General features: G+C 35.9%; 1 protein-coding gene across 3 annotated transcripts in view; it reads right to left on the bottom strand.

Moving 5' to 3' along the window:
• coro1ca (coronin, actin binding protein, 1Ca) overlaps positions 1-21,365 on the bottom strand; it is a 55,300-nt gene that overhangs the window by 24,198 nt on the left and 9,737 nt on the right. For all 3 annotated transcript variants that reach the window (XM_067405612.1, XM_067405610.1, XM_067405611.1), the window contains exon 2: positions 1,225-1,424. In XM_067405612.1, the coding sequence (XP_067261713.1) occupies positions 1,225-1,422 (198 nt within the window). In that variant the 5' untranslated portion in view covers positions 1,423-1,424. The remainder of the gene's footprint in view (positions 1-1,224; positions 1,425-21,365) is intronic.

The following is a 21,365-nucleotide window of genomic DNA, read 5'->3' on the forward strand; positions in this document are numbered from 1 at the left end:
AGTGTATTATATGACAAAGATTGTTTCAGTCACTTCGTATGTTCTTTAAATAATGTTATATGGTGTAATATTTATGAATTTTACTATATACTAACCAATTTCATCATGTCTGCTGTGCTCTTGCCAAGAGAGCCTGCCCACACTGTTTTCTGAATGGCTGTGGTTTTTTGTTGATTTTATCCCTTCTCATTGTCACGTCACGTCTAGTGTAGACAGTCAAATTGCTTTTCGCTGGAATCTTATTGCATCGCATGTAGTTAGGACATGGTGTCAGACTCAAAAGATGTGTTCACAATCCGATTCTTGAGTTTTGACCTTCTTGATCATTATGAACTGTCATCATATGGAACAGAGAAGTGCAAAGTTCCTTCAAAACTCATTGAAGTATAGTGACACACAAAAAATAACAGCATTCAGGTTTGGAATGGCATGAGTGTGAGTAAATAGTAAATAGAATTTTCGAATGCAAGTTAAACTATCCCTTTAAAAAGGAATTCAGATGTAGGGGTCAAATTTTAATCTCTCCATTTCTGAACTCCATACAGATCAAAGCAACACATTAAATGTACAGTTATGGTCATTAAGCATTTAAACTACTTCCAACAGCCTTTCATTTCTGCAGTGGTGTCAAAATTGAAAACGTACACTACAGTTCAAAAGTTGAGTAAGATTTTAAGAATTTTTTTTAAGAAATGATTACTTTTATTAGAAGTTGAAAGTAAATGTATTTATAATGTTACAATGAAAAAATAAATACATTTCTGTGGTTTCCAAAATGATATTAAGCAGCACAGCAATAATAAGAAATGTTTCTTGAGCATCAAATCAGCATATTAGAATGATTTCTGAAGGATCATGTGACACGAGACTGAAGTAATGATGCTGAAAATTCAGCTTTACCATCAAAGGAATAAATTACATTTTAAAATATATTAAAATAGAAAACAGTTATTTGAAATTGTAATAATACTATAATACAATACTATGGTGTTTACCTTGGTGAGCATAGGAGACTTAAAACAACAACATAAACAACAACAAAAAATTTACAGACCCCAAACTTTTGAACGGTTGTGTACATCAACATGTCTGGACAGGACACAAATTTTTACTAAAACCAAACTAGAATTTGACTAGCCATCTAAAACAAATGAATATAAAAATACAATGGATATAGAACCAAGAATTCCATTCAAGCACAGTGTATTTTTACAGATCTCTCACCTTATGAAGAGGTAAAACCATAAATGCGCCACCTCCACTAGCATCCACGATTATGGCAACAAATTTGGGGTTAACCGCACAGAAGGCGCTGTCCCACGTGACCCGGGACACCCTGATGTCATCGTAGCACTGGTCATTCTTCACCGCCTGGCCGAACACATGCCGGAACTTACTCTGTCGTACAACCCGTCTGAACATATCTGCAGAGAAGAACAGGAAAAGACTGATGAATGAAGCCATCACATGACCTGAACGCTTGAGTGCTTTCACTGAACAGATATGAGCCATGTACAGGAAACACTATCAGAACTGATTGAGAAGCCATTCAAACTAACATTTGTCAATGACAAGTATACCTGCAAAAAAAATCATCATTACCGTTTCCTTTTATGCACCCTATCTCATTAGTGCACTGCAATCTGTAATCCAATGATGTTACGACACACATCTCAGTGTAAATGGCAGTCTTAAGGTGTTTAAAGAGTGACTTAATCCACTGGCTAGTTTAAATATAATCCTAAAACATGACAAGTGCTGCAGCGTTTGCACTAAAAGTCAATAATTACCTGCGCAGAACAGTGGCTCTTCAAAAAATCCTGACATATTCAAATGATTTCAAAGTGTTTGGTACACAGAATAATGATGAAATCCATCTCAAAGAGCTCTGCTGAAAAATCAAAGCAAGTTCAAAGTGGGACAAGCTCGATTTGACCGCACACGTTACCAGATGGGTTCGCTATCCCGAATGTGGGAAAAAACAGAATAAATCCCCACTCAGAGTACATTACTCACTCGATTTCACACAAAAAAACTCCACATATGCGTCAACACATCACATGGTTCTATGCTATCTGTTTCGGCTTGTCTTGCTTTAATTCTAAAGCAAACCTGAATTACGAAAACATTCTGTCTTCACGCCATTTCCTAACAAAAACAATTGAGGTCCAACTAAAACAGTAGAAACACTAGGGATTGATACAAACTGTCAATGAAAAAGATGAGGGGGAAAAAAGCAAAATACAAACCTCATTGCTCAGGGGATCAATAACAAGAATGTGCTTAAATCTGTAATGTAGTGCACACCCAAATAGACACATTTAGACATGCATATCTTCATAATCTTGGTGCAAAAAGTTTTGGCAGGAGTTGAGACTCTGTGCTTGATTCTAGTAGCATCTTACATGGTATATAGACCAATATATCATCATCAATGTTTGGTTATGAGATTATTTGGCTTATATAAAAGACTACTTGGCTGGCTGACTAACTAACAGTAGTGCTATTTCCTTTTGCGTTAGTTCCAAATTTAACCAACAGCCTTGTCAATGGATAAAAAGTAACACCTGCAAATGTTTGTTGCAGAATCTGTAAAAACAAAATAAATAAAACTAGCATTTGTTCCATTTATTTTTAAACATTCATACACATAAAGGGCAAACAATATTAAGATCCAAACGTATCCAAACTTTTAATGCAGGATGATTTGTGTAAATATATTATGATAAATTAAACAGTTTTATAAATCATTTTTGTCTTGTAGATTAGACTTCAATTCGGCATGAAATAAATTCATCCTTTCCATTTTCTAAATTCATGTTATAGATCTTATGAACAATTCATCCATGCCTACATTATTATTAATATTATTATTATTATTATTTTTTTATTTATTTATTTTTTTTTAATATGTTTTGACCTTATGTTTAATCAAATTTTTATAACTGAAGAAGTCCTGCATATGTCAGCGGAAAGTCCAATCATTTAGTTCTCTTAAACCCACCTCTACAAGCGCACATTCATCTGCATCCATATTGAGTGCAATGGCCACATCATAAAATCCAATCATTATGCATAGAACCAGGGCTTGACATTACCTTTTTTGCTCACCAGCCACTGTAGCTGGTGGTTTTCCAAAGTTACACCACTCAGCATTTTCATTGGTCACAATTTGACAACACCACATTGCACTTAGTTTATTATTTCAGATGCCTTTTTAAAAGACTACAATTGAAAAATGTATATATATTATATATAAAATTCACACCGCCAAAGTGGCTAGTAGGAGTGACTGTGTTACACGCCACTGCTGAAACCCAACCACATTTGGCGGGTGTTAATGTCAAGCCCTGCATAGAATCATAAGTGTAGTAGTTCCAGTAGCAGTCAATAGTTAGGCGTAGGGGACGAGATGGCCTCAGGCTGGTGTAACAGCAGGGGGGGAATGAGGTCAGGAAGCAATTCCCATTGGTGGGTGTGGCTGTTTGACTAAGGAAGAAATTTGAACTTTGTTTCATGATAATACAGTGTAAAACATAGGTTTTACACCAATCACATGCTAAAAAATTCTGTCTCTCAACACCACTCACCTAACACCACAATCTTAAGACCAACTGAACAGAAGATTTTACAGGTGTATTCAAGTGACCATGAAATCAAAATCGACAATTCTAGTTTTATTATGAAATATTGCCATATTTATTAGACATAATTTATTCTTGCACATCAGTAGCTGCGTTTACATGGACCCTAATAATCCATTTGAAATTGGATTAGTACCAGTCTAAATAAAAGTCACATGTAACCATGCCAATTGGAATGAATTGGATTGTAAGGGGTGGTTTAAACCTTTTCTAATCTGTTCGATAGGACATGTAAACACTTGATCGGATTGAAAACCAAAACTAAAAAGTACTGCGCATGTGCAATGATGTAGAAATGGCGTAATGACGTATGACAAACGTTGCATGGAACGAGTTGTTGAATAGTGTCATAAATGAATGTCATGTCATTCTAAAATTCTCATTGTACTCAGTCCTTGTTTCAGACTCTCATCCACAGATACCATTTTTTGGGTGCAGAAAGGAGCATTTTTGCTGCTTGATAAATATAAGCAGTACGACACAAATCTTCATGTGCTAGTTGTGACGTAATCAGGGCCCGAAACAGATAAATATTAAGTCTGCTTTTTAAAACAAAACAAAGAAAAGAAACGATGGCAGGGTGATGGCTAGTATGCGACAACAGTGGGAAACTGTATATTCTAGTGTTGTCAAAAGTACAGACTGCGAAACCAAGTCGGTACTGAATTTTTAAAAATGTGACGCTTTGAACAGATTTGTAAACATCTGATTGGCAACTGTGTTCATGCATTCATTAGATATGTCTGTGATTGGCTACAATGATTAATGCTTAAAAAAAAATAGACATCAATGACATTCTTCACAGAGTGCTTAGATATACACGGGAGTGTTTGAAAGCAGGCATCTATCGGTCTGCTGATAGACGCCTGCTTTCAAAATCAAACACTTTGGTGTGCTTGTAAACGCTCCCGTGCGTTGACCATTGCAGCCAATCTCTGACATATCTGATGAATGCGTGAACTCAGGCCAATCAAAAAGGGTTTACGAATCTGCTCTACAGCGCTCAAAGCGTCACATTTTTTAAATTTCAGTACCGACTTGGTATCGCAGTCAGTACTTTTGACAACACTAGTATATTCGTGCAGTGTGCATGTCAAAAGTTCAAATCCGATTTTAAGCTTATAAACATAAATTCACACATCAACCCAATTCGGATTCATCAAACGGAATGTTTTCATTTTGATTGAAACAAAAAAATGTCCATGTAAATATATATTTATTATATATTTTTTTTTAAATTCATGTGCCCTCCTCAACATTTGTCATAATAGGGAACAAGGAACAAAAGACTATATGGCAACTTCCATTTCATGCCGATTTTAACTCTCACAAAGCATTGCTAATATCTGTAAAATAATACGTAGGAATAATATATACATATTCTTATCCCTTATCTAATAGGTCCAATGTTACTGTAACTGACATTAATGCTGTGCCGCATATCAAAACTTTAACACGGCTCTTAAAAACATGCTATGAATCACTAGAGGAAAAAAGACGCATCATTACATTGATATGATTACACAGACCAGAAAGAATTAATCTAGTGTAAAAGACACCCAAGATGCTGTTTTAAAGTCCTGAATTGGACTGAGTGCAATGGATTATGAAAAAAGAAAAAAATGTAAGGCAGGGACTTGCAAACAAAAGTGGAAAAAGATGAACGTGAGCTTGAGGGGTTTAAATGGACTAAATGATTGGACATATGCATGGATAAATCATTCACAATAAGATAAATAACACGCATTGTGAAAATAGATAAGCATGTCATTGCATTCATTGCATGTCAACTCAGCCTCTAACCAACCATTCTTAATGCTTGTACATAATGAACAATAAAAAACAACACCCAGTTACATAGGCCTACTTTATTTTTTAACTTTGTGCATTTTTTTTTTTTTTTTTTTTATACACTGGAGACAGTGAGACATGAGACAGGAAATGATAAGGAGACAAAGGGGTTGGGATCAGGAAATGACACAAGCCAAGCTCAAACTCGGGTGACACGTATATATGCTGCCATGCTTGCAATACCCCCCTGAACATGTTTACACAAATACATTAGTCGGAGACTCTTGTTTCTGTGACTTAGTTAAAAAAATAAAAATCAAATAAATTCCAATTCATCATTTTAACAAAAGACAGCCTAAGGACTGTGCCTACCTTATATCAGTCATCATGATGCTACATCTCACACTTCCTTCAGGACCACAGAAGGCCTTGCACAGGGCACTACTGTAGCAGGTTCCTTCAGCTGGAGGGCTCTAAATACCACACTTTCTCCAAACAAACTGAACTGCTGCCATTTCCTCATTCACAACCCTTTCATTGCTTCATTTCCCATAAGCTGCCAAGGTCAACCACCTGACATTAGTTCTGGTAACATAAGTTCAGAAAGGACTGCAATGTCTCAGGGGGCAAAAGTGGAACCGAAAAGGTTTGTTTGGGCAGCAGAGATGGCTCTTCACAACAAACTTCTCAAAAAGCAGCTTTAGGTTAAACAAACTGCCTTTTGTGCAAATAAGGATGTACAGAAAAACAGTCTGAGACACAGAAGATCATTAGTGAATGAATTATCAGTGAGCTACAAGACAACAAACCCCAAATCCCCAAGAACATGCTTTATCTTGTAACTTGTATAGGGTAGTATGTAGCATAGCAGACTAATCAAATTGTTTTTAGTTAACTTACAGTTAACAAGCGGAGTTATTTAATCAGCTATTTGTAGCTTTGGTTATAATGTGACATGTCTGATTATATGAGTCATTATATATTGATTTATTTCTGAATAGTTCAGTTACAATCTCAACAAACTCGTTTCATTTATTACATAATCCCCTGACTGCAGGTTCTAACTTCAATGACTCAATATAATATCCATTTAATGTAGGGCTGTCAAACAATTAATCGCGATTAATCGCATACAAAATAAAAGTTTGAGTTTGCCTAATATATGAGTAATGTGTGTAATTAATATGTATATATAAATACACACAAATTAATGTATACATTTAAGAGAAATGTTATTTATGTACAAAAAATATATTTATATATAATATAAACTATATAAAAAATATAAATAAATATATATACTTGTAAATATTTCTCAAATATATACATGGATGTGTCTGTATTTATATATACATAATTTATATATACAATGTGATTAATCGCGATTAATCGTTTGACAGCCCTAATTTAATGTCCATTACTACAATACAAGTGATATAATACTTGTATCAAAAAAAAAAAAATAAATAAATAAAAAAATTATGTGAGTGAATTTATTAAATTGAGAAGAAAAAAATAATTAAAACAGAAAAAGAATAAAGATGAAAAATAAAAATGAAAATAAATAGTGTGGAGAAATAAATTAAAAAGTGTAGCACACAGAGGTTGTGGACAGAGACAGATAAATGCACAGAAGTGTAAGAATTCAAAGAAAGGGGGGGAAAAATGCCATGCATATCTCACCTGGCTCAGTACGGTTTTCATTTTCATGTCTCTGCAAAGGTTGTGTCAAACATTCACTCTTGCCTATAGTACTGCTTGCATTCTTTTGTCTGTTTTAATCTATCACTACATCATCTCTATTCTCTGATATAAAACAAGCCAAATATACATTTCAAACAGAAAGATTTAATCCAGAGCATATGTAATGCAATACCTCACCATTGTAAAGTTCATCATTTGCCACACCTCAAAATCCAGGAGAAAAAAAAAAACATTCAAAGCGTATACAAAAGTGAATCACAGTTTTCAGAAGCAAGTGGCAAAAATCATTACATCTGCCATTATAATCACTACAAGCATCCAACATTGCTATTGCTATGCTTGTGTGTAAGGAGAGAAGCGCTTGTAGTATTTTCACAGTTTTTTCCTCTAGGAACTATACACCTTAACTATAGTGATAATCAGATGGTCTTACTGTGCCAGAAGGACAACAAACAAACTGGAAAAGATCTCATCTAGAATGGTGTTCTCAAACAATAAAATGCAGTAAAGACTGGGGTGAACTTAGTGAACCTTTGTAAAATGAATTCAAACTCCAACAACGCCCTACAGTGACCTAAACCAATCATGTTCAACACTGCTAGCTCTTAGATAATGAGATAAGATTCTCTCAGTTAGAACAGCAAGGTGTTTAACCATTAAATCCAATCTAACTGGACAGTGTAGCCTGGCCTTTAACCTATTCATTGGGGAATGTACTTGCTTATGCAAACAAACAGTATTTAATGCTAGGGTGAATCTAAAAATAGTTGGGAAGAACAGATATTAATATTCTAGGCGATACAACAACCTGATTATTTTTCCATGTTATGGCTGATAACTGGCCAATATGTTCAAATAAGTTAAATTGAACACATAAAAATCAATTTAAACTCAACAAAATGAATTTAGTTATAATATACGGTATGAAAAATGCATATTCATTTTGTGATTTGCTAAAAAATACATTACTTTTAATTGTATTAATAAATTTAATGATTCATCAATGCACACATCGGTTTTGGTAAACGGAAACTCAAGCATGTTTGCTTGACGTGCGAGAACCAATGAGGTTCATTCTCTTGATGAAAGTTTATATGTGAATAAAAGCCTAAATTCAATGTGTTCATCATATAAAGTGATCGTGTCTCTGCAGTCACCTCAATGAGATCACCACACAGAGATCAGGTGATTAGCCAAAACACCATTCTCTCTGAAGGCCCATAATTATCAGACCATTTCTGTGATGGAATAAATTAACCATGGTTGACAAACACAACTACAAAAACTTTTCAAGTGGAATGATTCCTCCACTTCCTGCACTTGATTTGACATCTGCACCGCTCTGAAGACCTAACATGGCATGTGGCCATGAATCCAGAAGAAACGCATTGACCTTGTGCTTGATCTGCTCACCAATATCCTGCTGCTGGTATTTAGTCTCTGCACCACACTGGCACAATGGAATGTCACAAGAAAACTCTTCCATGAATGTAATACGCAGATACTCCGCCTCACATTTGCATCTGCTGTGTGAGAGGTTAGCATGGGTTCACAACTGTAGCTTTCTTGGCAGTCATGTTGTAGGCCAGGTGGAGCAAGAGAAAAAGTGATTAATAGCGTGAGGGGAAAAGAGAGGGGTGTGGCACTTTGCGTAGATTTGAATCAGCAGGTTCATGTAGTCGAACTATGGTTGGCTGTCTGAAGGCAGAGTCTTGCTGTCAAAGTAGAGCAAGGACTTACTGCCAAGTAACACATGGTGAAATCCAGCCTGTATTTACCAACACTCGTGAATTGCCTAGCAACACCAGCAAAATACCACAGCAGGAAAGAATGAAAAAAAAAAAGGTAGAACCAAGTAGAGAAGTAAATTTGGCCTTTTAAGTACATAATATACCCAGTTGACGCTGAGACTCTCAAAGCAGATCTCTGATGTGTAACTGAATCACATTGAGATAATTTTCAGCCAAAAAAGGCTACAATACAGGGTCTATTTTAGCAGACAGGCTGACCACCATCAATCCAAGCCATAGAGTAAGTCAAATAACCTGCCAAATGATTCTTTTGAATATTTTTTGAGGGTTTTAGTTTACTTCAACCAGGCACACACTACAAAACTGAAGCTCACCACCCTTATATGTATTAAAGGCATAGTTCAAATTCATGCCGTTCCAAACCTTTAAGAATTTATTTCATCTATGGAAAAAAGAAAATATTTCTGGAAATGTGTTTTTGTTTTGTGTGTCTATAGACCCCTTAAAAGTTTGTAAACATTGCAACGTTTCCTGGTGGGCGGGGCTTAGCTGGAGGCAAAAAGAGACGCTGGACGCAATGTTGACAAGCGTAAGCTAGCATGTTTTAGGAGGGATTTATTAAACATGGATGCAGAATATGTACAGTCACTGACTCTGCGGGACCGTGACAGCTATTTTTGTAAATTAACTTAAGTTTTGGATATTTCCTAGACAACATATGAATTACTTTTGGATGGTTCGGGGAATTTTGTCAAGGCTTATTGTCTAATCTAACCTAACGCTGGGCTAACTATGATTATAGCTAGCAATGTGGATTATTTTAAGAGACCATTCAAAGGATGGCACACACATCTATCGCTGTATGTTTGTTTAACATTTAAGCTAGCTAGTGCGCTGAAGGTTGGCGACTTTTCACCCATAAAACCAACAAACCATTACATATGCATCGATTATTTTACCTGATATGAAGTGTGCACTGCAAACACGAGCATCATTTATGATCGTGTCAGTCCAGTCTGTACGCCGTATTGCATTCAACCACAATTGTCAACTTCATTTCTGTGAAGGAATGTCTGCCGGGATCTGGTAAAACTTTAGTTTTGAACCAAAAGTCCTGTTCCTTCTATTCTGGCAGCCAAAAACACAACAAGACGACATTTTAAAGTCAAAACCTCAAACTTTTAGCACGGCTGCATTGAGTTCTTCCTTATGTTTTGCCTCCAGCTAGAGCAGTGACGTCACAGTGACGTAGGCGATTAAGAGGTCTATACAACGGAAGTCAATGGTCACCAAAACTGTACAGTTACCAACATTCTTCAAAATATCTTGTTGTGTTCAGCAGAAGAAAGAAAGTCTTACGTGTTTAGATCAACCTGAAAGTTTGCACCTTCATAAAAAACAATAATAAATAATAAATAATAATAATAATAATTAATGAATTAAAAAAATATTATATGTGCAGCATTTGCACTATTCTTACGTTTTCCTCTTTGCTCTTACTTAGCCTTACTATTTGTACCCCCTAAAAAGATTTAGGACTGAGATTCAAATCCTTCCCATTACAAAATGAACCTTAAAGTGGAATTTTGAGTGATCTTGGTGGGACTGATCCCATGTTGTTTGTTCACATGTTAGGAAATTTAGGACTGTAACTACAGTGAATGGTTCTGACTAATCAAAGTGCAACATGACAGACAACAAGAAACTGAGTATTTTAATGCCCACAGGGCTGCAGTCTTGCAATGTATGCTTGGCATCAGATGTACATTAAAAGGTGCAGTATGCAATTTCTCAAAATCGTTGTTAAACACTGTTGATATTTGAAATCAACCCAAACACACCCCTCCCTTCATTCCTCCACCCCCAAAATGCACAAACATGCAATTCAAGAGTGTTGCTTAGTAGTGTTTTCAAAAGTACCGACTTCGGGATAGACGCCTGCTTTCAAACGCTCCCGTGTGTATCTGTGTAAGCGCTTAGTGAAGAGATTAATTGATGACTATTTACAACGTTTTTACAGCGTTGATCATTGAAGCCTATCACAGACATATCCGATGAGCCGTGAAAACAATCAGAGATGTTTACGAATCCACTCAACAGCGCTCAAAGCGTCACGTTTTTAAAATTTCAGTACCGACTAGGTACCGAAGTCGGTACTTTTGACAACACTATCGCTTAGCAAAAAACAAAACAAAATAATGCTTTGCGAAAAATAAAGCGAAGATGACGAACGAACGACAAGGAAGCACAAAATTTAACATACTGTACACAAGAGAAATGACATGACACTCAAAACCAATGTCACTCACGTATGGAGCAGAAACAACGCAGCATCCATTTTCAGGCCTTCCCGCCTTGGTCTCTCAAGTGCTGGAAAGCTTTGAGGTCAAGCAATGAGGTTTCTTCTTACTTCTAACAAAGTCTCTGCTTCTAATAAACCAGACGACTACTGCTACTTTTTCTCTTCACTCGACAGCCCACTTTCTGACTAGCACAAAACACGACATGCTGCATCACTCCAGCACACAATAGCCGTCTTGACACTTCCATGAGTCATAAAAATCCACCTAGACCATCCAACAGCCATTAAGACAGTTGCCTAATGCCATAAAACATCCATTTATACAAATAGAGTGCCCTGTATAATTTCACCACATAATCTGGCCATAATCACGAGCTGAAAGGCTCAACATTGTTGTCAGTGCATATGTTGAAGAATCTTAGTCAGCAAGACACTGACTGGAATGAAAACGTCCCCTAAAAAGGCAACAATGGGAATCTCAGAGCGCCGGAGAACGGGAAAGTATAATTGTGCGAATTCATTGCCAAGCAACACAATATCAATTCACAACAGGATGATAGTTTCATTTTGAATTGAATCACAAAATATAATGCATGAGAAATGTTCCATAGCACAAAGTGAGGGATAAAAGAATTAGTACGAACACAGATCCGTGATTATCTGACCTTTAGTCCACTGAACATGGATTTGTGGGGAAAACAAACAGCAAATGTTTCAAACATACATTGAGTAAAAAGTGACATTTATGCAAAGTTCATCTACTTTTTTTTAGCTGAATATACCATTTTTCCAAAAATATTAGGTAACACTTTATTTTACATTGTCATTGTTACATATGTTGTAGTTAATATTAGTAATAATAACTATAAATTATGCATAATTACATGCAACTAACCCTAAACCAAACCAAACCAAACCTTTCCAAACCAAATTCTAACACTATAATTTTTGTACATGTAGTAGGGGTGTAACGGTACACGTATTTGTACCGAACCGTTTCGTTACAGGACTTTCGGTACGGTGCATGCGTGTATGGAATGCATTACATTGCAACATTAAGGTCTCCTGTTAATCGCAATAAGCTCTGCATTTTGTTACTTTCGAAATAAAGTTTCACCCTTCAAATTCTGTCCACATGATAGCCACTGTGTATAAATGATTTCAACAACGAATTGGAGTAAAACTTAAATTTTATAATTCGATTTTGAAGTTAAAGGTGCCCTAGAATCAAAAATTGAAAAACTGTTATGTAACAGTCGGGATCATTAATATGTATGACCCCAATATTTGCATATATGCCAGCCCATGTTCAAGGCATTAGACAAGGAAAGGCAATATTAACGTCTGGATCTGTGTATATTTGTAAATATCATTTCTAAATGTTTCATTAGCATGTTGTTAATGTACTGTTAAACGTGGTTAAAGTTACCATAATTTCTTACTGTATTCACGGAGACAAGAGCTGTCGCTATTTTCATTTTTAAACATGTGCAGTCTGTATAATGCATAAACACAACTTCATTCTTTATAAATCTCTCCAACAGTGTAGAATTAGCCGTTAGCCACAGAGCATAGCCTCAAACTCATACAGAATCAAACGTAAACATCAAAATAAATACTTTACTCACATAATTCAAAGCATGCATACAACATGCATGACGAACATCTTGTAAAGATCCATTTGAGGGTTATATTAGCTGTGTGAACTTTGGAAATGCACTGTAATATAGTCGAGAGCTCGTGTGGCAGGGAGCATGCCATTTAAAGGGGCGGCGCTGCCAAAATCAGTATATAGTTAATGATGCCCAAAAAAAAAGTTAATTTTTTTTAAAAATCTATGGGATATTTTGAGCTGAAACTTCACAGACACATTCAGGAGACACCTTAGACTTATATTACATCTTGTGAAAAAGCATTCTTGGGCACCTTTAATGCAAAAACTGCCTCATGTGCAGCTTAGGTTTGCATACAATTTATTATTTGAGTGTTGATTATTATATCTAAAAAATAAATAGCTATTGAATTTTAGCTAATAGTTTGGGCTCAGTTGTTAACCTTTAATATTATTGTAGCCTAATGTTCAAGTAAGGGCTCCCTACATAGTTTATAACATTAGCAGAGACAATTATTTTATCCTTAAACTTTTAGTTATAATTTAATATATTTAAAGACAGACACAATTTGTGTCAGTAATCAGTAAACCACTGTTTAATAAAAAAAAAAGCAGCAATTTTATTTTTAGTTCTCCCCACCTGCTGTACCGAACCCGCACCAAACAGTGAGTTTTGTGTACCGTTACACCCCTAATATGTAGTTTTGTTATTACTCAGTATTTAAATATATAACTACAGTGTAACAAAGACACCTTAAAATAAAGTGTAACAAAATATTTAAAAAAAAATTGAAATTTGAACATTTTAAACATTTCGTAATGAAACTTATTGCAGGGCGCAACAGTAAGGATGGAAACCCTGACCGAAAACTCTGCAACAGGTCAAGCACAGTTTAAGTAAAGCACCATAAACTGTCTCTTAACTAGGGCTGGGGGATATATCGTATGTGATTGTCACACGCATTGTCTCAGTAAAGCCGGTTCCCTGATTACCGCTAAATCGCCATCACCTGCTTTCAAATGGAGCTGCATTTAATAAACAGAGCCGTAGTTCACTGACAAGCCACGCAATATCACGTTCATATCGCTGATGAATCGCCTTCGATAATAAACGCGATATTGCATAGCTTGTCAGTGAACTACGGCTCTATCTATTAAATGCCGCTCCATTTGAAAGCAGGTGATGGCGATTTAGCGGTAATCAGGGAACCGGCTTTACTGACAAAATGCGCGTGACAATCACATGCGATATATCGCCCAGCCCTACTCTTGACTTGATAAATGACACTCATTTTGAAATCAACTTGGTTTGATGTCAAAGAATCAGCCTTGTTAAACCTCTCCAACCTTTCTTGCACAAACCACACTATATTTGCTAAGGGAACTCACATTGATGCTGCCTGTGAAAAAACACAATACAGCACAATTCCAACAAACAAACCAAGAAGCAGCTGTGATTTCTTTGAACCGCACCAAAAAAAAAAAAAACTCAGTTTGTGTTTTTGTCAGCAAAATAAGAAAAGCAGACCTTTATGAAAGGAGTTACAGGATATTTAAACATTACACAAATCAGAGGCGAAATACATTGACATTATACTCAATGTTTTTATTGGCTATTGTAGACATGAAGAGTCTACTCTATACTATTACTCAACATTACAACATGAAAAAGGTTAAGTTACCTTGCCATTTACAGTAAAAAAATAAATAAATAAATAAAACAATTGTAAATTGTTAGTTTTTGGAAGTACAAACTACGAATTGCCATATAATTTATCTTGGAAAAACAGTAAAAGGATATTCCCAGAAGTCATTCTCTTCTCATTTTTGTTATCTATAATGTACATTAGGATGTTTTGTGCAACATTTTCTGTTATTTAGTTCTGGTGATTATCATTACATTTTAAAGTGGGGGTGTAATGCTATTTCATGCATTCTGACTTATTTACACTGTAAAAGAGTTGCATTCTCATGCTAAACATGGCCAAAGTTTCAAAACACGAGTTGGACGTATGTCAGTATTTCTGTGCCAAATACACTACTTCCGGTTTTGGACCAGGTTTCGTGGAGTTTTTTTTTTGAGTATGGCCTGTATGACATCAAAAGAGAGCAGAATTCCTTGTATAGGCACTTCTCCCTGATAAGCGTGTGTACACACACACACACACACACACACACACACACACACACACACACACACACACACACACACACATCACCCAGAACAAGAGCACGTCCATAAACACGCTTCGTTTGAGGTAACAAAAGCCGAGAGAATTTTCAATAATGGCTGTGTCCCAATTCAGGGGCTGCACCCTTTGAAGGCTGCATATATCATCGGTCTCATTTAAGAAAAATAAGCGTTAGATTGCAACGTAAGAATGAAATTACAGTATTTTACACCTCACAATGAATATCAGTCAATTTTATTACAGTTACTTTTCTTAAATAAGACATCCTTCCAGCCTTCAAATGCGACGTCCGGAGAAAACAGCCTCCGAAATGAGACGCAGCTCCTGTCACTGAAGGACTGTGTTTTTGGTTGTGAGGGAAAGATTACCAAAGAACCCAGTGTCAAACAAAGTGTGTTTGTTTGTTCCCAGAATTTCGGTGATGAATACTTTGTAAACAAGTCCCAGTTCGGTGCTGGTTTTGCAGATCGTGGGTGGTGAGTAAAACTCCATCAGATGTCTGTGTTTTGTTGGCAAGTGCATAAAATGTGAACAACACAAACATTTTTGTTCCCTTTTTATTTATAATGATATCGCAACTAGCAGAAGATCTCTACACAAAAGTTGCGTGCGCTCGTGACTCTTTAGCTCCGCCCACGGCACTGATGACAGGCACGCCTCCATGAGCTCGGCATTTTTCGTAATTAAATTACTTATCCACTGAAAAAGTAAAGTAAGGGATTACTGTTCATTTTTAGGTCATTTAATTACAATTACTTATAAATGTACTTGCGTTACATACTTTAAATTAGTTCAACAGTTCTGTATAAATCAAATTAAAAAAATGTCAAATTTTCACAGTTTATTACACATAAACGTTCAAATACACACATAGTTATGTCAAAATGGCTGTCTTGCCATTGGTTATGTGAATAGCATGTGTAACAGCAAATTGTCTCCATCCGTTAGGTCTTAGTGACAGCAGCCTTTAAAACATGCTACTGTCTACTAGGCTATTGGCTGTCTGTATTATAAATGATAAACAACAAAAGAAAAGGTTTAATAAGGATTAATTTATACAGTTATGACTACGCAGAGTTATTTTATATTTGATTATTCAATTTCTGTTGTTTTTTTACTTACTACTATTAGACCTACCTGAAAAAAAAATATAGCATTGTTTCATTTGTATTTTTATCTTTACCGTGGTGTCGATTTTGGTATCAAGTACTGTGTACTTTTGGTGGTATTAGTATGCCTACTACATCTACTACATCCCTATTTGTTACTAAAAAATGTAAGTATTATAAAGTAAATAAAAGTATTATAGTATGTTTTAATAAAGTTAAAATGTTTTAAAAAGCTATAAAAGGCTAAACTATGTTTCCTTTCTATTGTCTATCTGGTCAAGGTTTATAGGGATTTTAAGAAGTAATTAGCAATAAGTTACTTATTGAGTAATTCAATTACTTTTTAGGCAGAGTAATTAGAAAATTATTTTAAATACAACATTGATGATGTAATTAGTAATTAATTACTTTTTTGAAGTAACTTAAAGGTGCCCTAGAGCTTTTTTTTAAAAGATGTAATATAAGTCTAAGGTGTCCCCTGAATGTGTCTGAAGTTTCAGCTCAAAATACCCCATAGATTTTTTTAAATTCATTTTTTAACTGCCTATTTTGGGGCATCATTATAAATGAACCGATTAAGGGCTGCTGGCCCTTTAATTGCTCGTAAAAAAAGTTCAAACAGCTAATATAACCCTCAAAATGGATCTTTACAAAGTGTTCGTCATGCAGCATGTCTAATCGCGTAAATACTAGGTGTAAAGGTACACGTATTTGTACCGAACCATTTCGGTACAGGGCTTTCGGTACGGTGCACGTGTGTACCGAAGCATTACATTGCAACCAATATTCACCACCAATAACCGCAATAAGCTCTGCGTTTTGTTACTTTCGATAAGAAACAAAGTGTCATCCTTCAAATTCTGTCCACGAAATCACGAAGTTTAAACAGAAAATGCCATTTTGACGTGCTTTGATGTGGGGTGAAAGATCACTGTACAGGCGCCTCAGTTCAAGCGGCAGCGCGAGCTGTTCAACTCTTTCGCTTAATATATGCACTGTATTAGCCAATATATTCATTATTTTACTTTATCTTTTAGTGATATCCTGATTAGGCTATTTAATGTATGTTTAAATAAATCTGATGTTAAAATAACAGCCACTGTGTAGAAATGATTATATTTCAACAACGAATTGGAGTAAAAACATTTAGAAGTTAATGCAAAAACTGCCTTAGGTGCAGCTTACAGGTTTGCATACAATTTGTTATTTGAGTGTTGATTATTTTATCTAAAAATAAAAAGCAATTGAATTTAGGCTAATAGTTTGGGCTTCTTTCAAGTTAGGGCTACCCTAAATAGTTTATAGCATTCGCAGAGATCTTTTTTTTTTTATCCTTAAGAAACTTTTAGTTTTAATTTAATTTAATACATTTAAATACAAAATAGGTTACACCTAGGGCTGCACGATTAATCGCATGCTATTCTCACGCGCATTTCGTCAGTAAAGCCGGTTCCCTGATCACCGCTAAATCGCCATCACCTGCTTTCAAATGAAGCGGCATTTAATAGACAGAGCCGTAGGTCACTGAAAAGCCACGCAATATCGCGTTCATATCGCAGATGAATTGCCTTCGATAATGAACGCGATATTGCGTGGCTTGTCTGTGAACTACGGCTCTGTCTATTAAAAGGCGCTCCGTTTAAAAACAGGTGATGGCGATTTAGCGGTAATCAGGGAACCGGCTTTACTGACGAAATGCGCGTGAGAATAGCATGCGATTAATCGTGCAGCCCTAGTTACACCCCTAGTAAATACAGTGTTTATTTGAATGTTTACATTTGGTTATGAATGAGTTTGAGGCTGTGCTCCGTGGCTAACGGCTAACATTACACACTATTGGAGAGATTTATAAAGAATGAAGTTGTGTTTATGAATTATACAGACTGCAAGTGTTTAAAAATGAAAATAGTGACGACTCTTGTCTCCGTGAATACAGTAATAAACGATGGTAACTTTAACCACATTTAACAGTACATTAGCAACATGCTAACGAAACATTTAGAAAGACAGTTTACAAATATCACTAAAAATATCATGATATCATGTATCATGTCAGTTATTATTGCTCCATCTGCCATTTTTTGCTGTTGTTATTGCTTGCTTACCTAGTCTGTTGATTTGGCTGTGCACATCCAGACGTTAATACTGGCTGCCCTTGTCTAATGCCTTTCATAATGTTGGGAACATGGGCTGGCATATGCAAATATTGGGGGCGTACACCCCGACTGTTACGTAACAGTCGGTGTAATGTTGAAATTCGCCTGTTCTTCGGAGGTCTTTTAAACAAATGAGATTTATATAAGAAGGAGCAAACAATGGAGTTTGAGACTCACAGTATGACTTTTCCATGTACTGAACTCTTGTTATTTAACTATGCCAAGGTAAATTCAATTTTTGAATCAAGGGCACCTTTAACCAACACTGCTCTATATGTACTCAAGATTAACATGAGATTGGCAGAAACTGTGAGTGATTTTTTTTTTTTTTTACCAAAAATATAACCGCATTTTTTTTTACAGTGTAGAACAAACCACTAACCAAAAAAGTATTATGCACATTTGATTTGAGGTATAATAATTTATTGAGAAGAGGTGTGTTATTACTTTAAGCAATCAGACTCTAATCACTCATTATTTCCAGGCAGGTTAATGAGGATTGCAAGCCAGCTTACTGCCAAATCTACCCAGACCGTAAACTGATCTTTTTGTCCATTTACATTCCAAGTGATACCAGTAATGCTTTTATTCAATAGCGCGCAACTGCATCCTTGTGTGTCACTATTAGCATGGGAATGCTAAACAATCTCAGAGTACCCAAGCAACCCTGGCAAAGACACTGAGAATTTATTGCAAAGTGAACAAAAAATGTGGATAACCTCTAATAAACGTACTGGTATAGAGTAAAAGAGTGCATTACTATTTCACTTTGCCATGCTTGTGTTCTGGGTTATACAGCTTAAGGTTGGGAATGTTACCCTGGGCAGTGGGCACTAATGCATAAAATTCCAGACGATGTCCAGAAAGATGCTGGACAGTTTTCCAAGGAATGCTATGATGAGAACAATGAAACAGGGAGGCTTGCTCTCACATTCCTCATCCATTAAAATCTGCACAAATAATACCACAAAGAACCAAGGATGGAATTTACACGGTCACACCAGCCATGTTAGTAGGCTGCCTACAAGAACAAAAGTGGTTACAGATGGCCAGAAGTGTTGTCATCCAAAACAAGCTGCGGTAAAAACAAGTTTGTTGGTCTAGGATTCTCAGCCACACAGTATTGAGAAAACAGGGGTCAGAAGATGTTTGATTGTAACCTGCTTCAAGATGGATACAGGTTTGCAAGGTGGGTTACTGGGACAAAACCGCAGTTTACTCTCTCTGTGCCGAAATTGGCTGCTTGCCTACTACCGTTTGGTGTCAGTAAGATTTTTTTATTGCTTTTGGGAAAAAAATAAAATAAAAATCTCTTATGCTCACCAAAGCTGCTTTTATTTGATCAAAAATACAGTAAAACAGTAATCTTAAATATTATTACAATTTAAAATAACTGTGTTCTGTTCAATTTTAATTATTTTAATTCTATTTTCCATTGTATTGATGGCAAAACTGAATTCTCAGCAGCCATTACTCCAGTCTTCAAAGTCACTTGATCCTTCACTCTAATATGCTGATTTGGCGCTCAAGAAACATTTCTTATTATCAATGCTAAAAACAGTCCATCATATTTGTTTAGTTAATAAAAATTCTATTTTAAATAGAATAATTTGTCGTACTGTTTTGTTGTTGTGGTTTTCATTAAGAATAATGAACCCACTATTTAAGCAACTACTTCTACTGTAATTCGAAAAAGAAAGTAAAATGCGCATGGCCGCATGGGCATTCATAAGCGAGGTGGAAAAGAGGGGAAAAACTCCAAAGTCGAACAGATTATTCCTTTAAGAAAATAGGTGGTAAAAGCTGCCAGGCGAACGTGCCATACAGACATGCTGGCAGCCAAATAAGCATGCTTGACCAAGTGAGAGAGAGGTGAAAAAAAAAAAAAAAAAGATTTGGGCATGTCATGTTTTCAACAGGTGCACTAAATAAATATATGGAATCTACAGGACCTGACAAGAACTACAGAGACTACAAGCCAAATCTTATGATTCAATCATTTCCTGACGGATAAAATCAAGTTATATCTTTTTTCCCCTCACTGCATATTCTGTTTCACTTGAAAGTGTCAAAAAAAAAAAAAAAAGTAAAATGTATTGCAATTAGTGGTGCAATGGAGCATTAAACTCACGGTTCGGCTCATATTGCGGTTTGAGTCACGGACCGGATCATTTTTCGGATCAGGAAAAAAAGTTGGGGGGGGGGGGGGGGATTGTAACTTTGCTTTTCATTTGTTACTTTATTAATCTTTGTTATAGATGTGTTTTGTTGTTTGATTAAAATAAATGACAGACAGCAGCAGATTTTGATAGGCTGCGGTCACTTTAAGACCTAATGCACGGATCCAATATAATGATACACATCAGGAGCGTATTCACAAATCATCTTAAAGAGCATATTGCAGGTTAGAGCTTCAGAGAATCAATGTATAGAAAAATAATGTAGAAACTAGATTTTTCTTTAAAATATATGCAAAAATACGCTACTTGAAAATGTTAGAAAATGAGTGATTGTTTCTCTAGATAAGAGATCCCTTATTCCTCGTCTGGGATAGTGTAGAACAATTGGAAGCTGCAGTGAAACTAATTTTGACCTTCAACTGTTTGGTGCCCATTGAAGTCCACAATATGGAAAAAAAATCTTAGAATGTTATCAAAAACTTTAATTTCTTTTCAACTGAAGAAAGAAAGACATGGACATCTTGGATGACATGGGGGTGAGTAAATTATCAGGAAAAGTTTATTTAAAAGTGGACTAATCCTTTAAACTTTCATTTAACCATCAAGAGAAAAAGCCAGCATCTCTCTTTTTTTTATTGAGGCAGACTCTCACTTCACAATGATTTCTGGGCAATGAATCAGGGTGATACCGCCTCCACAACCATCTGAGGCAATTCCTTCACTTCCTGAACTCGGCAGTGCACAAAGGAAGCCTTGTAACACAGCACTGTGGCATCACTGGTCTAACGGATTCATGGTGAAACAGAATGTGAAGGCTGGGGAAGCCTTATCCAAAAAGATGATCAGAGAACATGTGCGCTCTTCTTTCCGTATGAAATAAGTATATCAACTTAAATAAATTCTCATAACTGATCGTTGTTTAAA

This window comes from Chanodichthys erythropterus, chromosome 13 (assembly GCF_024489055.1).
Source record: "Chanodichthys erythropterus isolate Z2021 chromosome 13, ASM2448905v1, whole genome shotgun sequence".
NCBI classification, from domain to species: Eukaryota; Metazoa; Chordata; class Actinopteri; order Cypriniformes; family Xenocyprididae; genus Chanodichthys; species Chanodichthys erythropterus.